This window comes from Mobula hypostoma, chromosome 9 (genome assembly GCF_963921235.1).
Source record: "Mobula hypostoma chromosome 9, sMobHyp1.1, whole genome shotgun sequence".
Classification (NCBI taxonomy): Eukaryota; Metazoa; Chordata; class Chondrichthyes; order Myliobatiformes; family Myliobatidae; genus Mobula; species Mobula hypostoma.
The window spans coordinates 463,680-486,908 of NC_086105.1; the positions used below are offsets into that span (position 1 = coordinate 463,680).

The 23,229-nt window shown below is 42.0% G+C and overlaps 1 protein-coding gene across 1 annotated transcript in view; it reads left to right on the forward strand.

Annotated features, from left to right (window-relative positions):
* The window catches only part of cracr2aa (calcium release activated channel regulator 2Aa), a 165,203-nt gene that overhangs the window by 9,320 nt on the left and 132,654 nt on the right, over positions 1-23,229 (forward strand). Inside the window, exons 2-7 of the mRNA XM_063057546.1 lie at positions 2,727-2,979; positions 6,841-6,952; positions 8,448-8,622; positions 13,306-13,452; positions 14,618-14,708; positions 14,846-14,938. Of these exons, the coding sequence (XP_062913616.1) occupies positions 2,809-2,979; positions 6,841-6,952; positions 8,448-8,622; positions 13,306-13,452; positions 14,618-14,708; positions 14,846-14,938 (789 nt within the window). The 5' untranslated portion in view covers positions 2,727-2,808. The remainder of the gene's footprint in view (positions 1-2,726; positions 2,980-6,840; positions 6,953-8,447; positions 8,623-13,305; positions 13,453-14,617; positions 14,709-14,845; positions 14,939-23,229) is intronic.

The window sequence follows — 23,229 nt, forward strand, 5'->3', positions numbered from 1 at the left end:
GCTTTGTGAAGTGCAGGTTATGTCTAACAAGTCTGATAGAGTTCTTTGAGGAGGTGACCAGGCATATAGATGAGGGTAGTGCAGTGGATGTGATCTACATGGATTTTAGTAAGGCATTTGGCAAGGTTCCACACGGTAGGCTTATTCAGGAAGTCAGAAGGCATGGGATCCAGGGAAGTTTGGCCAGGTGGATTCAGAATTGGCTTGCCTGCAGAAGGCAGAGGGTCGTGGTGGAGGGAGTATATTCAGATTGGAGGATTGTGACTAGTGGTGTCCCACAAGGATCTGTTCTGGGACCTCTACTTTTCGTGAATTTTATTAACGACCTGGATGTGGGGGTAGAAGGGTGGGTTGGCAGGTTTGCAGACAACACAAAGGTTGGTGGTGTTGTAGATAATGTAGAGGATTGTCAAAGATTGCAGAGAGACATTGATAGGATGCAGAAGTGGGCTGAGAAGTGGCAGATGGAGTTCAACCCGGAGAAGTGTGAGGTGGCACACGTTGGAAGGACAAACTCCAAGGCAGAGCACAAAGTAAATGGCAGGATACTTGGTAGTGTGGAGGAGCAGAGGGATCTGGTGGTAAATGTCCATAGATCCCTAAAATTTGCCTCATAGGTAGATAGGGTAGTTAAGAAAGCTTATGGGGTGTTAGTTTTCATAAGTCGAGGGATAGAGTTTAAGAGTCGGGAGGTAATGATGCAGCTCTATGAAACTCTGGTTAGGCCACACTTGGAGTACTGTGTCCAGTTCTGGTCGCCTCACTATAGGAAGGATGTGGAAGCACTGGAAAGGGTACAGAGGAGACTTACTAGGATGCTGCCTGTTTTAGAGAGTATGCATTAAGATCAGAGATTAAGGGAGCTGGGGCTTTACTCTTGGAGAGAAGGAGGATGAGAGGAGACATGATAGAGGTATACAAGATATTAAGAGGAATAGATAGAGTGGGCAGCCAGCGCCTCTTCCCCAGGGCACCACTGCTCAACACAAGAGGACATGGCTTTAAGGTAAGGGGTGGGAAGTTGAAGGGGAATATTAGAGGAAGGGTTTTTACTCAGAGAGTGGTTGGTGCATGGAATGCACTGCCTGAGTCAGTGGTGGAGGCAGGTACAATAGTGAAGTTTAAGAGACCACTAGACAGGTATATGGAGGAATTTAAGGTGGGGGTCTTATATGGGAGGCAGGGTTTGAGGGTTGACACAATATTGTGGGCCGAAGGGCCTGTACTGTGCTGTATGTTCTATGCTCTATGATAACCTACAGCATAATACAGGCCCTTCGGCCCTCAAATTTGTGCTGAACATGTCCCTACCTTCGAAATTACTAGGGTTACCCATAGCCCTCTATTTTTCTAAGCTCCATGTACATATCCAAAAGTCTCTTAAAAGAGCCTATCGTATCCGCCTCCACTACCGTTGCCGGCAGTCCATTCCACGCACTCACCACTCTCTGCATAAAAAAACTTACCCCTGACATCTCTGTACCGACTCCCCATCACCTTATGTATTTAGGAATGATTTATCTGGATAGAACATAGAACTTGGAAAATCTAGAACACATTACAGGCCCTTTGGCCCACAATGTTGTGCTGCCCATGTAACCTACTCTAGAGGCTGCCTAGAATTTCCCTACCACATAGCCCTCTTTTTTTTAAGCTCCGTGTACCTATCTAAGAGTCTCTTAAAAGACCGTATTGTATCCGCCTCTACCACCTTTGCTGGCAGTGCATTCCACGCACCCACTACTCTCTGTGTGAAAAATTTACCTCTGACATCCTCCTTATATCTACTTCCAAGCACCTTAAAACTACACCCCATTGTGTTAGCCATTTCAGCCCTGTGAAAAAGCCTCTGGCTATCCACATTATCAATGCCTTTCATCACCTTACACATTTCTCTTAGATCATCTCTCATCCTCAGTTGCTCCAAGGAGAAAAGGCCGAGTTCACTCAATGTATTCTCATAAGGCATGTTCTCCAATCTGGACAACATCCTTGTAGATCTCTTCCGCACTCTCTCGATAGTATCCAAATCCTTCCTGTAATGAGGTGACCAGAACTGAACACAGTACTCCAAGTGGAGTCTAACTGACGTCTTATATAGCTGTAACATAGCCTCATGGCTCTCGAACTCAATCCCACTGTTGATGAAGGCCAATACCATACGCTTTCTTGACAACAGTGTCAACCTGTGCAGCAGCTTTGAATATCCTATGGACGTGGATCCCAAGAGCTCGCTGATCTACCACACTACCAAGAGTTTTACCGTTAATGTTATGTTCTGTCTTCAGATTTGACCTACTGAAATCAACCACTTCACACTTTGCTGGGTTGAACTCCATCTGCCACTTTTCAGCCCTGTTCTGCATCCTATTGATGTCCCATTGTAACCTCTGACAACCCTCCAGACTATCTACAACATGCCAACTTTTGTATCAATGGCATGCAAGCAAAAGCTTCTCACTGTATCTCAGTAAATATAACAAAAATAAACCAATTAATAATTTTCAGTTGTGATAAATAGGGCAAGCCTGTTGTTCGGCAGTAGTTATTCCATGGTACCAGTACAATTTACTGTTCTTTGAGAAGCCCTTCCATTGTGATATTAATTAACCTCTTTTCATTTATGTTGTTACAATTATTTAGCATTTATTTTGGGTTTACTTACTAAAATCTAGTTTATCAATGAACTTACTAAGACTTACAAAGAATTTGTTTTCCTTTTTCAGGTGCCACAGATGAATTAAGGGGCCTATAGTGTGTAGAAAAAGTCCAAGAATTTGAAGTGGCCTGACCTTTTGGAATTGATTGATGGCAACTCTTGGCAAAGTTCCCTTGGGTGAGACAACAATTGAAGATGAAGATAGTGTTTCAGTGCTTGACTGGAAGAGGGCTGAATTGGATCTGACAAAGAAAGCTCAGGAATTTTTCTTGATCTGTGACCGAGACTGCAAGGGCTTTATTAACCAAAGAGATCTGGAGGTATGTTAAAGGCATTCTGCGTGATCAATATATTATGTTTTGATCATTGTTCATGAAAAATATATTTTAGTTTTTAGTAACGTTAGAATTTTATGTAAAAAATATCAAATTAAAAAAAATACTTCACCTGAGTGACTCTCTGTTGAGAACATCCTCGGGGAAGTGACTGCCTTTTTATTTCTTCTGGTTTGCACTTCAGGAAATCTCTACTGATAAAGGAGACAATGGTGATTTTTGTGTGCCAATGCTGCTAGTTTTGTTTTTGCATTTTACATTGAATTATATGAGACCTGAAGATACCGTTTAATCTATCATGTCCATGGCAATAGGAGATGAACAACTAGTTACCTGAAGTCCCCTTCCTGACTTGGCCCATAGCCCTTATTTCTAGTGGTGATGAGACAGCCTACAGAGTAGGGGTTGACTCCCCGACACAGTGGTGCCAGGATAACAACCTCTCCCTCAATGTTCAAAAAACAAAAGAGCTGATTGTGGATTACACGAGGAACGGAGACAGGCTCGGCCCGATCAACATCAATGGGTCTGCAGTTGAGAGGGTGAGTAGTTTCAAGTTCCTTGGTATACACATCACTGATGATCTCACCTGGACTGTACACACAGGCTTTGTGGCAAAAAAAACCAACAGCATCTCTTCCACCGCAGACGACTAAAGAAGTTCAGCATAGGCCCCCGAATCCTCAAGATCTTCTACAGGGGCACGATTGAGAGCATCCTGACTGGCTGTATCACTGCCTGGTATGGGAACTGCACCATCCTTGATCGCTGGGCACTGCAGAGAGTGGTATGGACAGCCCAGTGCATCTGTGGATGTGAACTTTCCTCCACTGAGGACATTTACAGCAGCAGGTGTAGAAAGAAGGCCTGGAAGATCACTGGGGAAACCATTCACCCCAACCATAAACTGTTTCAGCTGCTTCGATCTCGCAAATGCTACCGCAGCATTAAAGCCAGGACCAACAGGCTATGGGACAGCTTCTTTCTGCATGCCATTAGACTTGTAAATTCATATGTCTGTACATTGCAATGGAGTCATAACGCAAAGATTTTTACTCTCATGTTGGATGGATGTAAGATTTAAATAAGTTCTAATTCTAATTCAGTTCTGAGAATAAGATGAGAGGGGAAATGTGCTTGGAGGTGGCATCATGTTGGACGTGCTGAAAATGTTAAAGGAGATCCGTTAACATTGGAGGCCGCTCTGGTAGAGAGGAGCATTCTGAATATTGGAGGAATTGTTGGTAAGTTTGTGGAAGACACAAAAGTTGGTGGTATTGTGGATAGTGAGGAAGATTGTCTAAGACTGCAGCAGGTCATCAGATGAAGTTTGACAGAGTTGGCAGATAGCATTCTATCCCAATTGGTGCAAGTTAAGCATTTTGAGAAGTCAAGTAAGGACTGAACATATACAATAAATGGTAGTTATTACCAAGTTCCAGTTTATTACCAAATCTAAGAGATGATATTCCTGTATAAAATATACAAGGTAGCTTTCCCTAATGGTGCATCACAAATAAAAGATACATAAATCGAACCAAAAAATTTGAACGTCTGTGGAAAGAGAAACATTTCAATTTGAAGACTATTCATCACAACTGATGATACAGATATTGTTCTTTTGGGAAGTTGCCTCTAACTCAATAGTCCTGCAGGTGTAGAGGGATCTGTGCTCTCCATCAGGGATCTGTGGTCTCCAGCAGACCATGCCAGATGTTTTATACTTTGTTGCCATATCATTTTATTGAATCTTGTTTTAAATGTTCTTATTTTCAATTTCCTTATTTGTCCTAGATTTTAGTATATTTGACTCTGAAAAGTGGTTGATGTGTACTCATTCTTCTATAACGTTGACTGCATAATAACCTTTAGACTGATTTTGTGCATATCTTTCAAAAGCTAAATACTTCTCAGACAGTTTTTCATCTGAAATGTTCCTCTCTCCACAGCTGTTGCCTGATCTACACTGTATCTACAGCACCATCTGCTTTGTTTCTGTGTACGGAACTGTCTCCAACCTCTCCAAATTTAAGTCATTTTTCTTTTACATTTAGTCCTTTCACACTCCTTTTTCTGATGCACTGTGACATTGGTAATGTATGCTTTTGCATATTGTGTATTGGTATTTTCTGGTGTGACTGGAAAGAGTTCTGTAGAATAAGTTTCTTTCTTTCTTTTTAAATCTTTTTATTGAGTAAGTATACAAAAAAGGTAAGCCATATAAACATTAATACAATGTTAAAGTATAATAAAATTCCAAAAGATAACAATACCAAAAAGAAAATACTACAAACAATGTAATTTAAGCATAAGAAACCAAGATAACATAATAGTATACTAGATTTTATATATATCAATGGAAAAAAAGAAAAAAAAAACCCCAAAAAAAAAACCCACCGTGCAACTAACTAAAAGCAAAGCAAAGCAATGGGCTAACTTGAAACCAAACAGAGTTAAACTTAAAATCACGTCCTCAATCCCGACCTCCATTAAAACAGTGAAAAAAAACAAGAAGGGTAAATATTACATTAAATGAAAATATCGAATAAAAGGTCCCCAAATCTGTTCAAATTTAAATGAAGAATCATAAAGGTTACTTCTAATTTTCTCCAGATTCAAACATAAAATCGTCTGAGAAAACCAAAAAAAGGTAGTTGGAGCATTAAGCTCTTTCCAATGTTGTAAAATACATCTTTTCGCCATTAAAGTAAGAAATGCAATCATTCTACGGGCTGAAGGGGAAAGATTACTAGAAATTTTAGGTAGTCCAAAGATAGCAGTAATAGGGTGAGGAGAGATATCTATATTTAATACCTTAGAAATAATATTGAAAATATCTCTCCAAAAAGTTTCCAAAGTAGGGCAAGACCAAAACATATGAGTTAAAGAGGCTATCTGCCCCGAACATCTATCACAGAAAGGATTAATATGCGAGTAAAAACGCGCTAACTTATCTTTGGACATATGTGCTCTATGCACCACTTTAAATTGAATTAGGGAATGTTTAGCACAAATAGAGGAAGTATTAACTAATTGTAAAATCTGCCCCCAATCATCCACAGAAATGGTAAGCCCCAATTCCTGTTCCCAATCTACCCTAATCTTATCAAATGGAGCTTTCCTGAGTTTCATAATAATATTATAAATCATAGCCGATGCACCTTTCTGACATGGATTAAGGTTAATTATCGAATCTAAAATATATATAGGAGGAAGCATTGGAAAGGAAGGAAGTATAGTACTTAGAAAATTTCTAACTTGTAAATATCTAAAAAAATGTATTCTTGATAGGTTATATTTATTAGATAATTGTTCAAAAGACATAAGGGAACCATCTAAAAATAAATCCAAAAACCGTAAAATACCCTTAGTCTTCCAAGTTTGAAAAGCGCGATCCGTAAAAGAGGGAGGAAAAAATATGTTACCTAAAATAGGAATCGCTAACCCGAATTGATTAAGATCAAAAAATTTTCTGAATTGAAACCAAATACGCAAAGCATATTTAACGATCGGGTTAGAGACCTGCTTAAGGCGTTTCGAATCAAAAGGAAGAGATGAACCTAAAATAGAACCAAGTGTATAACCCTGAACAGATTGTAATTCCAATGCTACCCATTTAGGAATAGATAGTATATCCCGGTCAAGTAACCAAAATTTCATATGTCGAATATTAATAGCCCAATAATAAAATCTAAAGTTAGGTAATGCTAAACCTCCATCTCTCTTAGCTTTCTGTAAATGTATTTTACCCAGTCTCGGATTCTTATTCTGCCAAATAAATGAAGAAATTTTAGAGTCGACTTTATCAAAAAAAGATTTAGGAACTTAAGTTTCTCATTTTCCCAGCACCTTCAGGCAGAGGTATCGCTCAGTGCAGAGCAGTTGAAGGACGTGTTTGATGCATTGGATACAGATGGGAACGGAAAGCTTACACTGGAGGAATTTACTACAGGATTTAGTGAGTTCCTTTTACAATTGTTAAACTTAAGCTACAACAAGGAGTAAGTTTATAACTGGCCTAAACCTTTTTTATTAGGATTGGACTTTAGCACAGACAGGAATTACAAAGAGAAGTAATCATTCATTTAGAATTCAGTAGTCTTTTATGATGGTGTAAAAATAGGGAGTAGTTTTCACCTCAATACACCCGTGCCCTCGATTCAGTTCAAACCCTCACAAAATATCTACTAATTGTGTCTGTTTGCAGGCTTTCGGGTCTCAAAGTTGAGCTTTTATTTTGGATGCAGGAATATTTAAAATCACATTTATCATTGTTATTTATAAAGTTGATTTAGTAAAAAAAAAAGATTCTTCAGTACAATGGGTGAATAGTACAGTAAAACTCTAAGATATTTTCAGAACTGCTCACCCCACCTTAGCTCCATAGTACCAGTCAACATTGTGGCATGCTCTCTGTGCTGTATCTTCAGCAGAGAGGAATCCCTTCAGCACTGTGGCAGTGTTCTATTAGTATAGTCTGTCCAATAGTTTATTGTCTAATAGTCCATTAGTCTGTCCAATAGTCTATTAGTCTTCAGCACTGTGACAGTGTCCTATTAGTACAGTCTGTCCAATAGTTTATTGTCTAATAGTCCATTAGTCTGCCCAATAGGCTATTAGTCTTCAGCACTGTGACAGTGTTCTATTAGTACAGTCTGTCCAATAGTTTATTGGTTCCTCAATGCCCCTTTGGCACTGCAGTTCTCCCTCAGTACTTCTCTGAAACAGCAACTTGTGCAGTGGGACTTGAGCATTTAGAGAATTCAGCATTAACCCAGTGAGTTTACTTACTTGGGCATGGGCAACTGACAGCAGCTCACCAGAGTCCTCTGTCCTGGCCGATCTTTCACATTGTCTCCACGTGTAGCCCATCTCCTTGGTGTCTCATTCTTCTCACAGGGATGAGATCTTTGAAGCTTCTTTTGGCATTTCTGTAGCTATGGGGTTTCTAGCCTCATGTCCAAGCCACCTCCTTTTGCAGCCAGGCCTGGGAACCGTCCATGGCAGAGTTACCAAATGAGCTATTTTGTACTTAATGTGTCTGGTTTAAAACTGCACTAGGTTCCTTCACTAAAGTGCATCAAAGAAAATATTTGAAAGCATTTGTAAATGCTACAGTTTTATGCTGGTTCATTGTAGGTTTCATGTTTGTTAAAATACCCATTGGTTTTACAAGGAACAGTAACAAATGGTACTTACAAATACTTGTCCAATTTGTATTCAGATTGCAGAAATGTTGTTGGATGAAAATTAAGAGAAATAGACAAACATATAAAAACAATAGATGCTTTGTTCTAGATTTGATGATGCATCTAAACACGGTGGAAATCCACTGAAAGATCTTTATGATGAATAATCCCAAGCTATCATTTGATGTTTAACAGATCAAAATGCAAAATAATCATGTTTTTATATTAATTGATCTTTATAACCTGGAAATTTTTGTCATTCAGGTCAATTTCTGCTTCAAGAAAAGATTTTTGTAAACAAGGTAAGTTCAGTCCAGCATCAAAATGAAGGGCTAAATTGGGATCCATCAGAGAAACGATCGGTGATGATGGACAACGATGAGGAACATTGCTTTCAGATGCTAATGGACGACCTGGGAGCTAAGAATCTCCTTAAAGGGTAAGAAGAATAAAATCACCTCAAGATGTATGATAACATTGCATGAAATCACGGTAGATTTCTTGTAACTCGCAGAGCTTGCTTCGTTCTCCTGCTTGAAATCCACAAGTAGGAGTCCCATGGAAGAGCCCCTGTTTCACTTAGTTTTTTTCTCCCCTAACTCTCTCCTTTTCCCTCCGGCCCAGTTCCTTACTCCTCTAACTCTCTCCTTTTCCCTCTGGCCTGGTTCCTTTCTCCCCTAACCCTCTCCCTTTCCCTCCAGCCCAGTTCCTTTCTTCCCTAACTCTCTCCTTTTCCCCCTGGCCCGGTTCCTTTCTCCCATAACTCTCTCCTTTTCCCTCCGGCCCAGTTCCTTTCTCCCCTAACTCCCCTGTGGGAGGGGATGCAGGGAGGTTATAGGCAGGAAAGGTGAAGAAGGAATAGGGGAAAACACAATGGGTAGTAGAAGGAGGTGGAACCTTGCTTCCCCTCCCCCACCCCTTTATCTTTCCCCTTACTGGTTTTTCACCTGGTACCTGCCAGTCTTCTCCTTCCCACCCTCCCCCCACCTTCTTTATAGGGCCTCTGCCCCTTCCCCCTACAGTCCTGACAAAGGGTTCCGGCCCGAAACGTCGACTCATCGTTTCCATGGATGCTGCCCGACCTGCTGAGTTCCTCCAGCGTGTTGTGAGTGTTGCTTTGACTCCAGCATCTGCAGATTATTGTGTGTTTACTATTCCCCGGTCTTCTCACCGTAACCTTTGATGCCATGTCAAATCAAGAACCTATCAGTCTCTGCCTTAAATAAAGCCAATGGCCTGGCCTCCACAGCTGCTGGTGGTAACAAATTCCACAAGTTCACCACCCTCTGGCTATAGAAATTTCTCCGCATCTCTGTTTTAAATGGATGCCCCTCTATCCTGAGGCTGTGCCCTCTTGTCCTAGACTCCCCCACCATTGAAACATCCTTTCCACATCTACTCTGTCTAGGCCTTTCAACATTAGAAAGGTTTCAATGAGATCGCCTCTCATCCTTCTAAATTCCAGTGAGTACAGACCCAGAGCCATCAAACGTTCCTCGTATGATAACCCTTTCATTCCTGGATTCATCCTTGTGAACCTCCTCTGGACCCTCTCCAATGCCAGCACATCTCTTCTAAGATGAGGAGCCCAGAACTGTTCACAATACTCAAGGTGAGGCCTCACCAGTGCCTTATAAAGCCTCAGCATCACATCCCTGCTCTTGTATTCTAGACCTCTTGAAATGAATGCTAACATTGCATTTGCCTTCCTCACCACAAACTCAACCTGCATATTAACCTTTTGGGTGTTCTGCACAAGGACTCCCAAATCCCTTTTCATCTCAGATTTTCTCCTCTTTAGAAAATAGTCTGCATATTTATTTCTACTACCAAAGTGCATGACCATGCATTTTCCAGCATTGTATTTCATTTGCCACTTCCTTGCCTGTTAGTAACTTTCCTGTAATGCCATGGGCTCTTGGTAAGCAGCCTCATGTGGCAACTTGTCAAAGGCCTTCTGAAAGTCTAAATACACAACATCCCCTTTATCTATCCTACTTGTAATCTCCTCAAAGAATTCCAACAGGTTCGTCAGGCAATATTTTCCCTGAAGCAAACCATGCTGACTTTGTCCTTTCATGTTGTGTGTCATCAAGTATTCCATAACCTTATCCTTAGCCATTGGCTCCAACATCTTCCCAACCACTGAGGTCAGGCTAACTGGTCTATAATTTCCTTTCTGCTGCCTTCCTCCTTTCTTAAAGATTGGAATGACATTTACAATTTTCCAATCCTCTGACACCTATGCCGAAGTCCAATTATTTTTGAAAGAATATTACAAGTGCCTTCACAATCTCTACCGCTACCTCTTTCAGAACCCTGTTCATCTGGTTCGGCTGACTTATGTACCCTTAGGTCTTTCAGCTTTTTGATCACCTTCTCTCTCTGCACCCACTTCTCTTTCTTCACACACATCTGGCACACTGCTAATGTCTTCCACAGTGAAGACTGATGCAAAATACTCATTTAGTTCAGCAGCCATCTCCTTGTACCCCGTTATTATTTCTCTGGCCTCACTTTCTAGTGGTCCTATATCCACTCTCATATCTCTTTTATTTTTTTGTATACTTAGAAAAAAAATAGAAAAACTACAGCACAGAAACAGGCCTTTTGGCCCTTCTTGGCTGTGCCGAACCATTTTCTGCCTAGTCCCACTGACCTGCACACGGACCATATCCCTCCATACACCTCCCATCTTCAAAAGCTTGAAAAAGCTTTTACTATCCACTTTGATATTGTTTGCTAGCTTGCTTTCATATTTCATCTTTTCCCTTCTAATGATTCTTTTAGTTGCTTTCTGTAGGTTGTTAAGTGTTCCCAATCCTCTTCCTGTTAATAACAGGAATTCTGCAGATGCTGGAAATTCAAGCAACACACATCAAAGTTGCTGGTGAACGCAGCAGGCCAAGCAGCATCTATAGGAAGAGGCGCAGTCGACGTTTCAGGCCGAGACCCTTCGTCAGGACTAAGGGTCTCGGCCTGAAACGTCGACTGCGCCTCTTCCTATAGTTGCTGCTTGGCCTGCTGCGTTCACCAGCAACTTTGATATGTGTTGCTCTTCCTGTTAATTGTTGCTTTGTTGTATGCCCTCTCTTTTTGTTTTTACATTAAATTTCACTTCCCTTGTCCGGCACTGTTGTACTATTTTGCTATTTAAGTGTTTCTTTATTTCTGGAACACATCTGTCCTGTATCTTCCTCCTTTTTTCCCTTGGAACTCACGCCATTGCTGCTGTGCTGCCATCCCTGTCAGCAGTTCTTTCCAATTTACTTTGGGCAGTTCCTCTCTCATACCACTGTAATTTCCTTTACTCCACTGAAATAACATAGTGTTATAATTACTGGGAAAGTGCAGTGCAGACCAACCGTATGGTCAAGGCCATAACTGGGTAGATTGACATCAAGAATTTATCTTCAATGTACAAGAGGTCCTTTCAGTAGCATTATAACAGCAGGATAGAAGCTGTCTTTGAGCCTGGTGGTGTGTGCTGTATCTTCTGCCCCCAAGAAAATGGGGAGAAGAGAGTCTCTCCAAGGTGGGACAGGTCTTTGATTATGCTGATTGCTTCTCTGAGGCAGTGAGGTGCAGAGTCCAAAGGCTTGTTTCTGTAATGTGCTGAACTGTGACCACAACTGTCAAGTAGGATGCCGTGCACAATTCTGATTTGATGGAGACAGATGTGAGAGTATGGAGGAACATCTGGTGAAACTTCTGAAATGCCTGCTTCGCTGCCGCCGCTACTGTGTATTCCAGAATCTCTGGAGAGGAAGGCCCCGAATCCTCAGCTTTGCCTGTTGCTTGGCGGCCAGGGCCTGGATTGAAGCGTTCGGCAGAGATGGTGCTCGGTGTCGGAGGGCTGGTCGGAGGCTTGAAGTTTTCGGACGGACTTGGAGAGGGACTGTGGTCGGGTGCTTCCAGGATGCTGCATCGGCAAGTTTGCGGTGCTGGAAGCTCATGGCAGGGAGAGTTTCTCCCTTCTACCGTCTGCATGAGATGTTGGGGCTATCGGGACTTTGAGACTTTTATTTTACTGTGCCCATGGTCTGCTGTTATCAAATTACGGTATTGCTTTGCACAGTTGTAACTATATGTTATAATTATGTGGTTTTTGTTAGTTTTAGTCTTGGTCTGTCTTGTGTTTCTGTGCTATCATACTGGAGGAACATTGTATCATTTTTTAATGCATGCATTTCTAAATGACAATAAACGAGGACTGAGTGTCCTCATAATCTAAAAAAGCACTCTGGGGTATTTACAGTCTTGTGCAGAGCAGTTGCCATAGCAAGCCCTGAGGCATTCAGGTGGGATGCATCTGCAACAAAAATGGTGCAGGTCAAGAATGTGCTGAGTTTCCTTAGCCCTCTGAGGAAGTAGAGGTGCTGGTGTTCTCTCTTGGTCATAGAGTCTATCAGGATATTGAGAATGATCTTGGAAGTAAAAGGAATAATATATGAGAAGCATTTGATGGCTCTGGGCCTGTACTCACTAAAGTTTAGAAGAATGCTGGGGGAACCTCATTGAAGCCTACATAATGTTGAAAGGTCTAGACAGAGTGGGAATGGGGAGGATGTTTCTGACAGTGGATGAGTCTAGGACCAGAGGACACATTCTCAAAATAGAAGGACGGCTCTGTAGAATAGAGACGAGGAGGAATTTCTTTAGCCAGATGGTGTTGAATCTGTGGAATTCATGGCTGTGGAGACCACGTCATTGGGTATATTTAAAGCAGAGGTTGATAGGTTCTTGATTAGTAAGGTTGTCAAAGATTACAAGGAAAAGGCAGACGAATGGGGTTGAGAAGGATAATAAATCTACTATGATTGACTGGCAGAGCAGACTTGCTGTGCTGAATGGCCTAATGCTGCCCCTATGTCTTTATGAACTTATCGTATTGGCAATGCTTTACACTTAAGAACTCAGATCTCAACTACCTGCAACTTGCCACGATTGATATATACCTACGGAGATGTGTGTCCAATACTGTGTGAGCTATTACATATTTTTCCAGTACTTTTTATTTTTATTGAACATTTCAGATTTTGATAAATTGTATCACCTTGTAGATAATTGAAAACAATTGGCCAAGGGGCAGATATCAAATGCATCTATATATATTTTTTAGTCAAGAGGAAGTACAACTCCTTTGGTTACAACTTCGGAAAGATGAGCCCCAATTGCTCAGTAATTTTGAAGCACTTCTGGCAAAAATTTCCATCCAGATACAAGAGGCAAGCAAGGAAAAGGAAATGATGGAGTTTGCTCTGAAAAGGTTTGTTTGCATTATAATAATTTCTATTTAACAGATAACTGGCATTATTTAAAAAATCTGTAAATTGTGTATTTAAACTGATTGTTCCCATCACTCATGAAACCCAAGCAATAAGCTGGATGACTATCAATTCTAAGGTATTAATCAGGTAGTTCAGCATAACTGTAGCCATGCACTGAAGTTTGGATAGGTGTGTGGTAGATGTTACAGTTCCTCCAGGATGTCTTCTACCAGAAGCTGCAGGTCCAATGCTGGTACTTAATGGTTGACATGGATGTGCTGGAGCAAAGAGCTGGCATTCTCAACTGTATGACTCCATGACTAACTGGATTCCAAGTCACAGAACTAAATTCAACATGTACTCAAAATCCAAATTGAAAAACATACGTGGAAATAAGAAAATTTGAAAAGTGAACGACCTGACACACGAACATCCTCTTTCTCTCCACAGATGTTGTCTTCCCCATTGAAATAGAGCAACACATTCAATGAGAATCAGTTTTAGTTCAGATTTTAGTCTTTTTCGTATTTGCTTGATCTGAAATCTTGATGCATGACCTTGGAGATAAAACTGATGCATTTATACAATACCACAATGCTCAAATCCGTCTGCTCAGAATTACCTAGCGCTGACCATCTAATCCTTAGAATGACCTGTATGATTGATTGAAGGTATTGAACTGGAGTCAGTACCACATAATAGGAATATCAGAAAGGAGGAGTACCATGGTAGTGTGGCGGTTAGTTCAACACTATTATGGCTCGGGGCGTTACGGAGTTCAGAGTTCAATTCCAGCACCATCTGTAAGAAGTTTGCACATTCTCCCCTTGAACACTGTGAGTTTCCTCTGGGTGCTTCAGTTGCCTCCCACAAAGGTGTACTGTTTAATAGATTAATTGATCATTGTAAATTGTCCTGTGATGAGGCTAGGATTAAATAGATGGGTTGCTGGGTGGTGCCCCTTGTTGAGCTGGAAGGGCTATTCCATGTTGTATGTCTAAATAAATGATTTTCCAGGAATTGGAACCCATGCTCCTTGCACATCCCACTTTTTGTTCTTGATAGTTCCTGCCCTGTATTTGACACTTGGTTGAAGTCTTTGAACACAAAGTAAGCAGCTATGCATTAGCTTCATCTCAAACTAAATGTCTTGGTTATTTGCAGAAAAGAGGCAGAATACCTTGAAGAAATTAAACACCTCTATGATGAAACAGAGCAACAGATTCAAAGGGAAAAAGAGAGAATATTTGACAAAGTATGAGGTTAAATGTATCCTTGGTGAATTAGTTTTTTGTTAAATTATGTGTTTATTTATTTTCATTTTTAAAATATCCTGGAAGCTTTGCTTAAGAAGGTTATATGATGCTGTGTACCTGCCTTTCTTTTGCTCAGGGTATGGATTTGAAGTCTCGATGTCAAGAATTAGAAGAGGTGCTAAGGGTTAAAGAGCAAGAACAGGAGCAACTCTCACAAAGCCACAAGAGGGTAATACTGGCAGTTTTTCATTCACTCTGAGCCTTATTTTAGAATTAGAATTATGGCTTTAGTTTTTAAACTTCACACTGGAAGGGTAGTTCACGGATATGTGTCCTACCTAACCCATTAAACAATGTGGTCCATGAGAATAATAGTGAACAAAGTGGACAATGAAGTTGGTTATCAAATGTTGATAACATGGGCATGTGCAGCACTTGAATGGGGTAGCTACTGTTTCCTTTAATTTTAGAGATGTTTGTTTTTAATTCAGTTGCAACTTAGAAGTCATTCTAAATAACTCAGACATTTTTTTAAATTTAGCCATTGTGTTTTAGTAATTGAATTGCCAGTATGTTGTTTTGCACTGAATGGAGTAGCACTGCAATCTGATTGTCCTCAGCAATGACAATGAAGCTCTAACTAATCAAAAATGATCGAGGATCTTTATCAATTGGGCCAAAGAATGGTAAATGGAGCTTAATTTGAATGAGCAACGTATTGCATTTTGAAAAGTCAATTCCGGGTAGGACTTTCGCAGTGAACAGCAGGGCTCTGGGGAATGTTATGAAACAGATGGACCTTGGAGTGCATGGTTCACGGGTAGGCAGGATGTTATCATTTCAGAGCAATTATGAAGAAAGCACAGCAGCACCTCTACTTCCTTAGGAGTCTGTGAGGATTCGGTATGACATCTAAAACTTCAGCAAGTTCCTATAGATGTGTGGTGGAGAGTATATTAACCGGCTGCGTCACTTCCTGGTATAGAAACACCAATGCCCTTGAATGCAAAATCTTACAAAAGTAGTGGATGCAGCCCAGTCCATCACGGGTAAAAACTTTCCCATCACTGAGCACATCTACATGGATCATTGTTGCAGGAGAGCAGCATCCACCGTCAGCGACCTCCATTTCCCAGGTCATGCTCTCTTCTCGCTGCTACCATTTGGAGGAAGGCTCAGTAGCCTTGGGACTTGTACCACCAGGTTCACCCCTCAACTATCAGGCTCTTGGACCAACCTCACTCAACTTCACCTGCCCCATCGCTGAACTGTTCCCACAACCTGTGGACACACTTTCAAGGACTCTGCATCTCATGTTTGTTTGTTATTATTTCTTTCTCTTTGTAATTGAACAGTTTGCTGCCTTGTGCACACTGCTTGAACACTCAAGTTTGTGTGCTCTTTCACTGATTCTGTTATAGATTTTTTGAGTATGCCCTCAAGGAAATGAATCTGACGGTTGTATCTGGTGACATAAACAGTATGTACTTTGATAATAAATTTACTTTGACCTTTGAACTTTGATAAAGAAGATTTTGGTGTTTTGGTCATCATTAGCCAGGACATTGGGTATTAAAGTTAGGAGATATGGTGCAGTTGTACAGGAAGCTGGTGAGGCCGTACTTCAAATATTGTGTTCAGTTTAGTTGCCCTGAAAAGAGTAGAAAATATTTACAAGGATGGAAGGAGGATGCTATGGTTGGCACCAACCAGATGGGCTAAAGAACTTATTTACATGCTGTATGACTCTATGATATTACCAGGACTTGAGGGATAGAGTTATATGAAGAGGCTGCACAGACAAAGACTTTATTTCTTGGAGTGACGGAAACTGAGGAGTGATCTTATAAAGGTGTATAAAATCACAAGGCTAGTGGTGCCATAGCTTATAATGGGACATGGACAAGGTGCATATCTGGGCTGAGAAGTGCCAGCTGGAGTTCAATATAGAAAAGTGTGAAGTAGTTAACTTTGGAAGGTCGAACTTGAATGCAGAGTGGAAAGTTAAGGGGCAGATTCTTAGCAGTGTGGAGGAACGAAGGGCTCCATAGATCCCTCAAAATTGCCTCACAAGTTAATGGGGATGTTAAGAAAGTGTATGTGTGTTGGCTTCATCAGACAGGTGATTGAGTTCAAGAGCCACAAAGTTGTAAGTCCATAAGACATAGAAGCAGACTCAGGCCATTTAGCCCACCGAGTCTGCTCCGCCATTCAATCATGGCTGATCCTTTTTTTTAACTCCTCAGCCCCATTTCCCAGCCTTCTCCCCATAACCTTTGATGTCATGTCCAATCAGGAACCTATTAATCTCTGCTTTAAACATACCCAATGACCTGGCCTCCACAGCTGCATGTGGCAACAAATTACACAAGTTCACCACCTCTGGCTAAAGAAATTTCTCCGCATATCTGTTTTAAATGGATGCCCCTCTATCCTGAGGCTGTGCCCTCTTGTCGTAGACTCCCCTACCATGAGAAACATCCTTTCCACATCTACTCTGTATAGACCTTTCAACATTTGAAATGGCCTAATTCTCCTCCTATGTCTTACGATATAGTGCATGATTGTGCCATACACAGAGATGCCATGTACAGAACTGTCTGTGGAAAGCTTTGGTCAAAGACATGGAAGCAACCAGACTAGTTCAATAAAAATAATGAGGAAATCAAGTCTCCACTTGACAAGCAACCAAACAAAAGCATACCTAAGCTCATACCAAGGTACAGTTTTCCAGAAATGTTTGTCACTGTTGTCCAACAACGCCATGATGGTATGATGGCCCAGGTATTGGAAGAAAGAGAATTTTCAGATCAATTCCTGAACCAAGACTGTGTGTATGCCACCAACACTGCTCGGTATAATGTTTTCTGCAATACTGTCTGATGTCTACCCTGATAACGATGATGGAATCTGCCTTGGATATTGATTTCTCAGTTCTTCTTAACCTGAGAGTCAACCAAAACCAAAAGTGAGAAACCACCTTAACACACTTCCCTTTTGCTGAGGTCTTTGCACAATGCAAGCTTGGAAGCTGAAATGCAGCAAGGCGTGGACAAATTTGCTATTGTCTGGGCAATTTTGGCCTCACATTGAGCGTAAAGAAAATAGGAACTATGCATCATCCTGCACCAGATATCCAAGGCACAGAAACAAACACCCTTGTGGATGGCAAGAATCTTTCTGTGGACAAGTTTATTCCATTGGCAACACTTTCTCAAGGTCAGTCAACAATGATGACAACGCTAACAATATTAATAGCAAAGGTCAGTCAACAATGATGACAACGCTAACAATATTAATAGCAAAGGCAAACATGTCAGCAATAATTTTGAAACACCAGAAGTAAAGTGTGGGAATGAGGAGGAATTAACCCATAACCCAAGCTGAATAGCTTGTGAGATATGTCCTCTAGACCCCACAAAATTCTTTAAAATTTTCCCTGTAATCTTTCAACCTTATTTACATCTTTCCTGTAGGTAGGTGATCAAAACTACACACAATATTCCAAATTAGACCTCATCAACGTCTCATACAACTTCACCATAACGTTGAATTGAATTGACTTTATTTCTTGCATCCTAAACATTAAACATACATGAGGAGTAAAAATCTTTATGTTACGTCTCCGCATAAATGTGCAATGTGCAATCATAGTAATATATAATAATTTATAATAAATAGAAAAGTCAATGTAACATAGAGATACACTCAAATCAGCACAAGTTTATCAGTCTGATGGCCTGGTGGAAGAAGCTGTCCCGGAGCCTGTTGGTCCTGGCTTTTATGCTGCAGTACCATTCCCTGGTTGGTAGCAGCTGGAATAGATTGTGGTTGGGGTGACTTGGGTCCCCAGTGATCCTTCGGGCCCCTTTTTTTCCACACCTGTCCTGAATCATGGGAAGTCCACAAGTACAGATGCGCTGGGCTGTTCACACCACTCTCTGCAGAATCCTGCGATTGAGGGAGGTACAGTTCCCATACCAGGCAGTGATGCAGCCAGTCAGGATGCTCTCAATTGTGCTCTTGTAGAAAGTTCTTGGGATTTGGGGGCCCATACCAAACTTCCTCAGCCTTCTGAGATGAAAGGCACTGTTGTGCCTTTTTCACCACACATCTGGTGTGTATAGACCAAGTGAGGTTCTCAGTGATGTGGATGCTAAGGAACTTAAAGCTGTTTACCCTCTCAACCCAGATCTATTGACGTCAAAGGGGTTAGTCCATCTCCATTCTCCTGTAGTCCACAACCAGCTCCTTTGTTTTTGCGACATTGAGGGAGAGGTTGTTTTCTTGACACCACTGTCAGAGAAATGACTTCTTCTCTGTAGGCCACCTCGTTATTGTTTGAGATTAGGCCAATCTATGTAGTGTTGTCAGAAATTTAATTAGTAGATTAGAGCTGTGGGTGGCGACACAGTCTTGGGTATACAAGGAATAAAGGAGGGGACCTGGTACACTTCCCATCTCCTGTACATAATACGTTGATTTATGAAGGCCAAAGTACCAACAGCTTTCTTTCCGACCCTATCACCCTGTGACACCACTTTCAATGAATTATAGACCTGCATTTGCAGTTCACATTGTTTTACAGCACTCCTCAGTGCCCTACCATTCACAAGGTAAGACCTACCCTGTTTGGTCCTATCAATCCTTGCACTTGGCTGCATTAAATTCCATCTGCCATTTTTCAGCCCATTTTTCCAACTGGTTCAGATCTCTCTACAAGCCATAATACGTTTTTCACTGTGCACTAAAACTCCAATCTTGGTGTCATCTGCAAATTTACTGATTCAGTTAACCACATTATCAGCCAGATTGTTGATATTGATGACAAACAACAATGGACCCAGCATCGATCCTTGCGGCACTCCACTAGTCAGAGAGGCAACCATCTGCCACCACAACAACCATTTTGAGTACTTTTGGGGGAAATGACCTACCTGGGGGAAGAACATAAGAACTTAGGAAATAGGAGCAGGAGTAGGCCATCCAGCCTTCGAGCTTGCCCCGCCATTCAATAAGATCATGGCTGATCTGTCCGATCTGAAGCAACAGCGGCCGTGCCTCTGGCACTGAGTCTGGCCCTGCAACACAGAAAGGTAGGGGGCTGAAGAGGATGGCAGCAGTAATAGGGGACTCTATAGTCGGTGGACACAAAAAGGAAACATGGATGGTAGTTTGCCTCCCAGGTGCCAGACTCTGCGATGATTCTGAGGGGAGGGGAGGGAACGTCGACTCAGACCATAAGAGGCCTGTGTCAGGCATTTTCATGCCTTGCAAGGCGCAGATTGGAAGTCTGTGTGGGGCGCCACTCCTCGCACAGACACTAGAGCAATGTGTGGTTAAGTGCCTTGCTCAAGGACACAAAAACGCTGCCATAGCTGAGGCTCAAACTAGCGACCTTCAGAACACTAGGCGAATGCTTTAACCACTTGGCCACGTGCCCAACAATATCCTGAAAGGGGAGTGTGAGCAGCCAGAAATTGCGGTACATATTGGTACCAATGACACAAGCAGACACAAGAGACTTGTTCTGGAGCTGCTCCGGCCTATGGTCAGGCCACAATTAGATCCCCTCCAGTTCACCTACCAGCCCCGACTAGGAGTTGAGGATGCCATTGTCTACCTGCTGAACCGTGTCTACGCCCACCTGGACAAGCCAGCGAGCACTGTGAGGGTCATGTTTTTTGACTTCTCCAGTGTGTTCAACACCATCCGCCCTGCTCTGCTGGGGGAGAAGCTGACAGCGATGCAGGTGGATGCTTCCCTGGTGTCATGGATTCTTGATTACCTGACTGGCAGACCACAGTACGTGTGCTTGCAACATTGTGTGTTCGACAGAGTGATCAGCAGCACTGGGGCTCCACAGGGGACTGTCTTGTCTCCCTTTCTCTTCACCATTTGCACCTCGGACTTCAACTACTGCACAGAGTTTTGCCATCTTCAGAAGTTTTCTGATGACTCTGCTATAGTTGGATGCATCAGCAAGGGAGATGAGGCTGAGTACAGGGCTACAGTAGGAAACTTTGTCACATGGTGTGAGCAGAATTATCTGCAGCTTAATGTGAAAAAGACTAAGGAGCTGGTGGTAGACCTGAGGAGAGCTAAGGTACCGGTGACCCCTGTTTCCATCCAGGGGTTCAGTGTGGAGGATTACAAATACCTGGCGAAACGAATTGACAATAAACTGGACTGGTCAAAGAACACTGAGGCTGTCTACAAGAAGGGACAGAGCTGTCTCTATTTCCTGAGGAGACTGAGGTCCTTTAACATCTGCCGGCCGATGCTGAGGATGTTCTACGAGTCTGTGGTGGCCAGTGCTATCATGTTTGCTGTTGTGTGCTGGGTCAGCAGGCTGAGGGTAGCAGACACCAGCAGAATCAACAAACTCATTCGTAAGGCCAGTGATGTTGTGGGGATGGAACTGGACTCTCTCACGGTGGTGTCTGAAAAGAGGATGCTGTTCAAATTGCATGCCATCTTGGACAATGTCTCCCATCCACTACATAATGTACTGGGTGGGCACAGGAGTATATTCGGCCAGAGACTCATTCCACCGAGATGCAGCACAGAGCGTCATAGGAAGTCATTCCTGCCTGTGGCCATCAAACTTCACAACTCCTCCCTTGGAGGGTCAGACACCCTGAACCAATAGGCTGGTCCTGGACTTATTTCCTGGTATAATTTACATATTGCTATTTAACTATTTATGGTTTTATTACTGTTTAATTATTTATGGTGCAACTGTAACGAAAACCAATTTCCCCCGGGATCAATAAAGTATGACTATGACTATAGAAAAAGGGAAGAGATCCTGAAAAAAAAATATAGGGAGTTAGGTAGGAAGCTGAGAAGCAGGACCTCAAGGGTAGTGATCTTGGATTGCTGCCTGTGCCATGTGACAGTGAGGATAGGAATAGAATGAGGTGGCAGATAAATACATAGCTGAAGAATTGGAGCAGGGGGCAGGGTTTCAGATTTCTGGATAATTGTGTGCTCTTCTGGGGTAGGTAGGACCTGTACTAAAGGGACGGGTTGCACTTGAATCCGAGGGGGACCAATATTCTTGTGAGCAGATTTACTAGAGCTATTGGGAGTAGTTTAAACTAATCTGGGATGGGAACTAGTACGATAGAGTTGAGGATGAACCAGCAAGTTTACAAGTAGATGATGGGTGTAACATGAATGTAAGGAAGGACAAGCCAATGATTGGGTACAAGTGCAGACAGAGCAAAGAGTTAAATTGTACCACAGAGGCAAAATTCAAAAGGGCAAAGAATGCAAGACTGAAGGTGCTGTATTTAAATGCGCATAGCATTCGTAATAAAGTGGATGAACTCGTGGTACAATTAGAGATTGGTCGGTATGATGTTGTGGGAAAGAACATCATATTTGGACCTTGACATCAAAGGATATACTTTATCAAAAGGATAGGTGGTGGTGTGGCTCTGTTGGTAAGAGATGGAATTACATCTATGGACCCATGAAGGAGGAGCTGGCCAAAGTTGACTGGAAAGATACCCTAGCAGGGATGACAGTTGAACAACAATGGCAGGTATTTCTGGAAATAATACAGAAGGTGCAGGATCAGTTCATTCCAAAGAGGAAGAAAGATTCTAAGGGGAGTAAGGGGTGACCAGGGGTGACAAGGGAAGTCAAGGACAGTATAAAAATAAGAGAAGAAGTATAACGTAACAAAGATGAGTGGGAAACCAGAGGATTGGGAAACTTTTAAAGAGCAACAGAGGATAACTAAAAAGGCAATACGGGGAGAAAGGATGAGATACGAAGGCAAGCTAGCCAAGAATATAAAGGAGGATAGTAAAAGCTTCTTTAGGTATTTGAAGAGGAAAAAATTAGTTAAGACCAAAGTTGGGCACTTGATGACAGAAACGGGTGAAACTATTATGGGGAACGAGGAAATGGCGGATGAGTTGAACAGGTACTTTGGATCTGTCTTCACTAGGGAAGACACAAATAATCTCCCAGATGTAATAGTGGCTGGAGGACCTAGGGTAACGGAGGAACTGAAGGAGATTCACGTAAGACAGAAAATGGTGTTGGATAGACTGATGGGACTGAAGGCTGATAAATCCCCAGGGCCTGATGGTCTGCACCCCAGGTTACTTAAGGAGGTGGCTCTAGAAATTGTGGACGCACTGGTAATTATTTTCCAATGTTCTATAGATTCAAGATCAGTTCCTGAGGACTGGAGGGTAGCTAATGTTATCTCACTTTTTAAGAAAGGAGGGAGAGAGAAAACAGAGATTTATAGACCAGTTAGCCTGACATCAGTGGTGGGGAAGATGCTGGAGTCAATTATAAAGGATGAAATAGTGGCAAATTTGGATAGCAGTAACAGGATTGGTCTGAGTCAGCATGGATTTATGAAGGGGAAATCATGCTTGACTAATCTTCTGGAATTTTTTGAGGATGTAACTATGAAAATGGACAAGGGAGAGCCAGTGGATGTAGTATACCTGGACTTTCAGAAAGCCTTTTTTAAGGTCCCACATAGGAGAT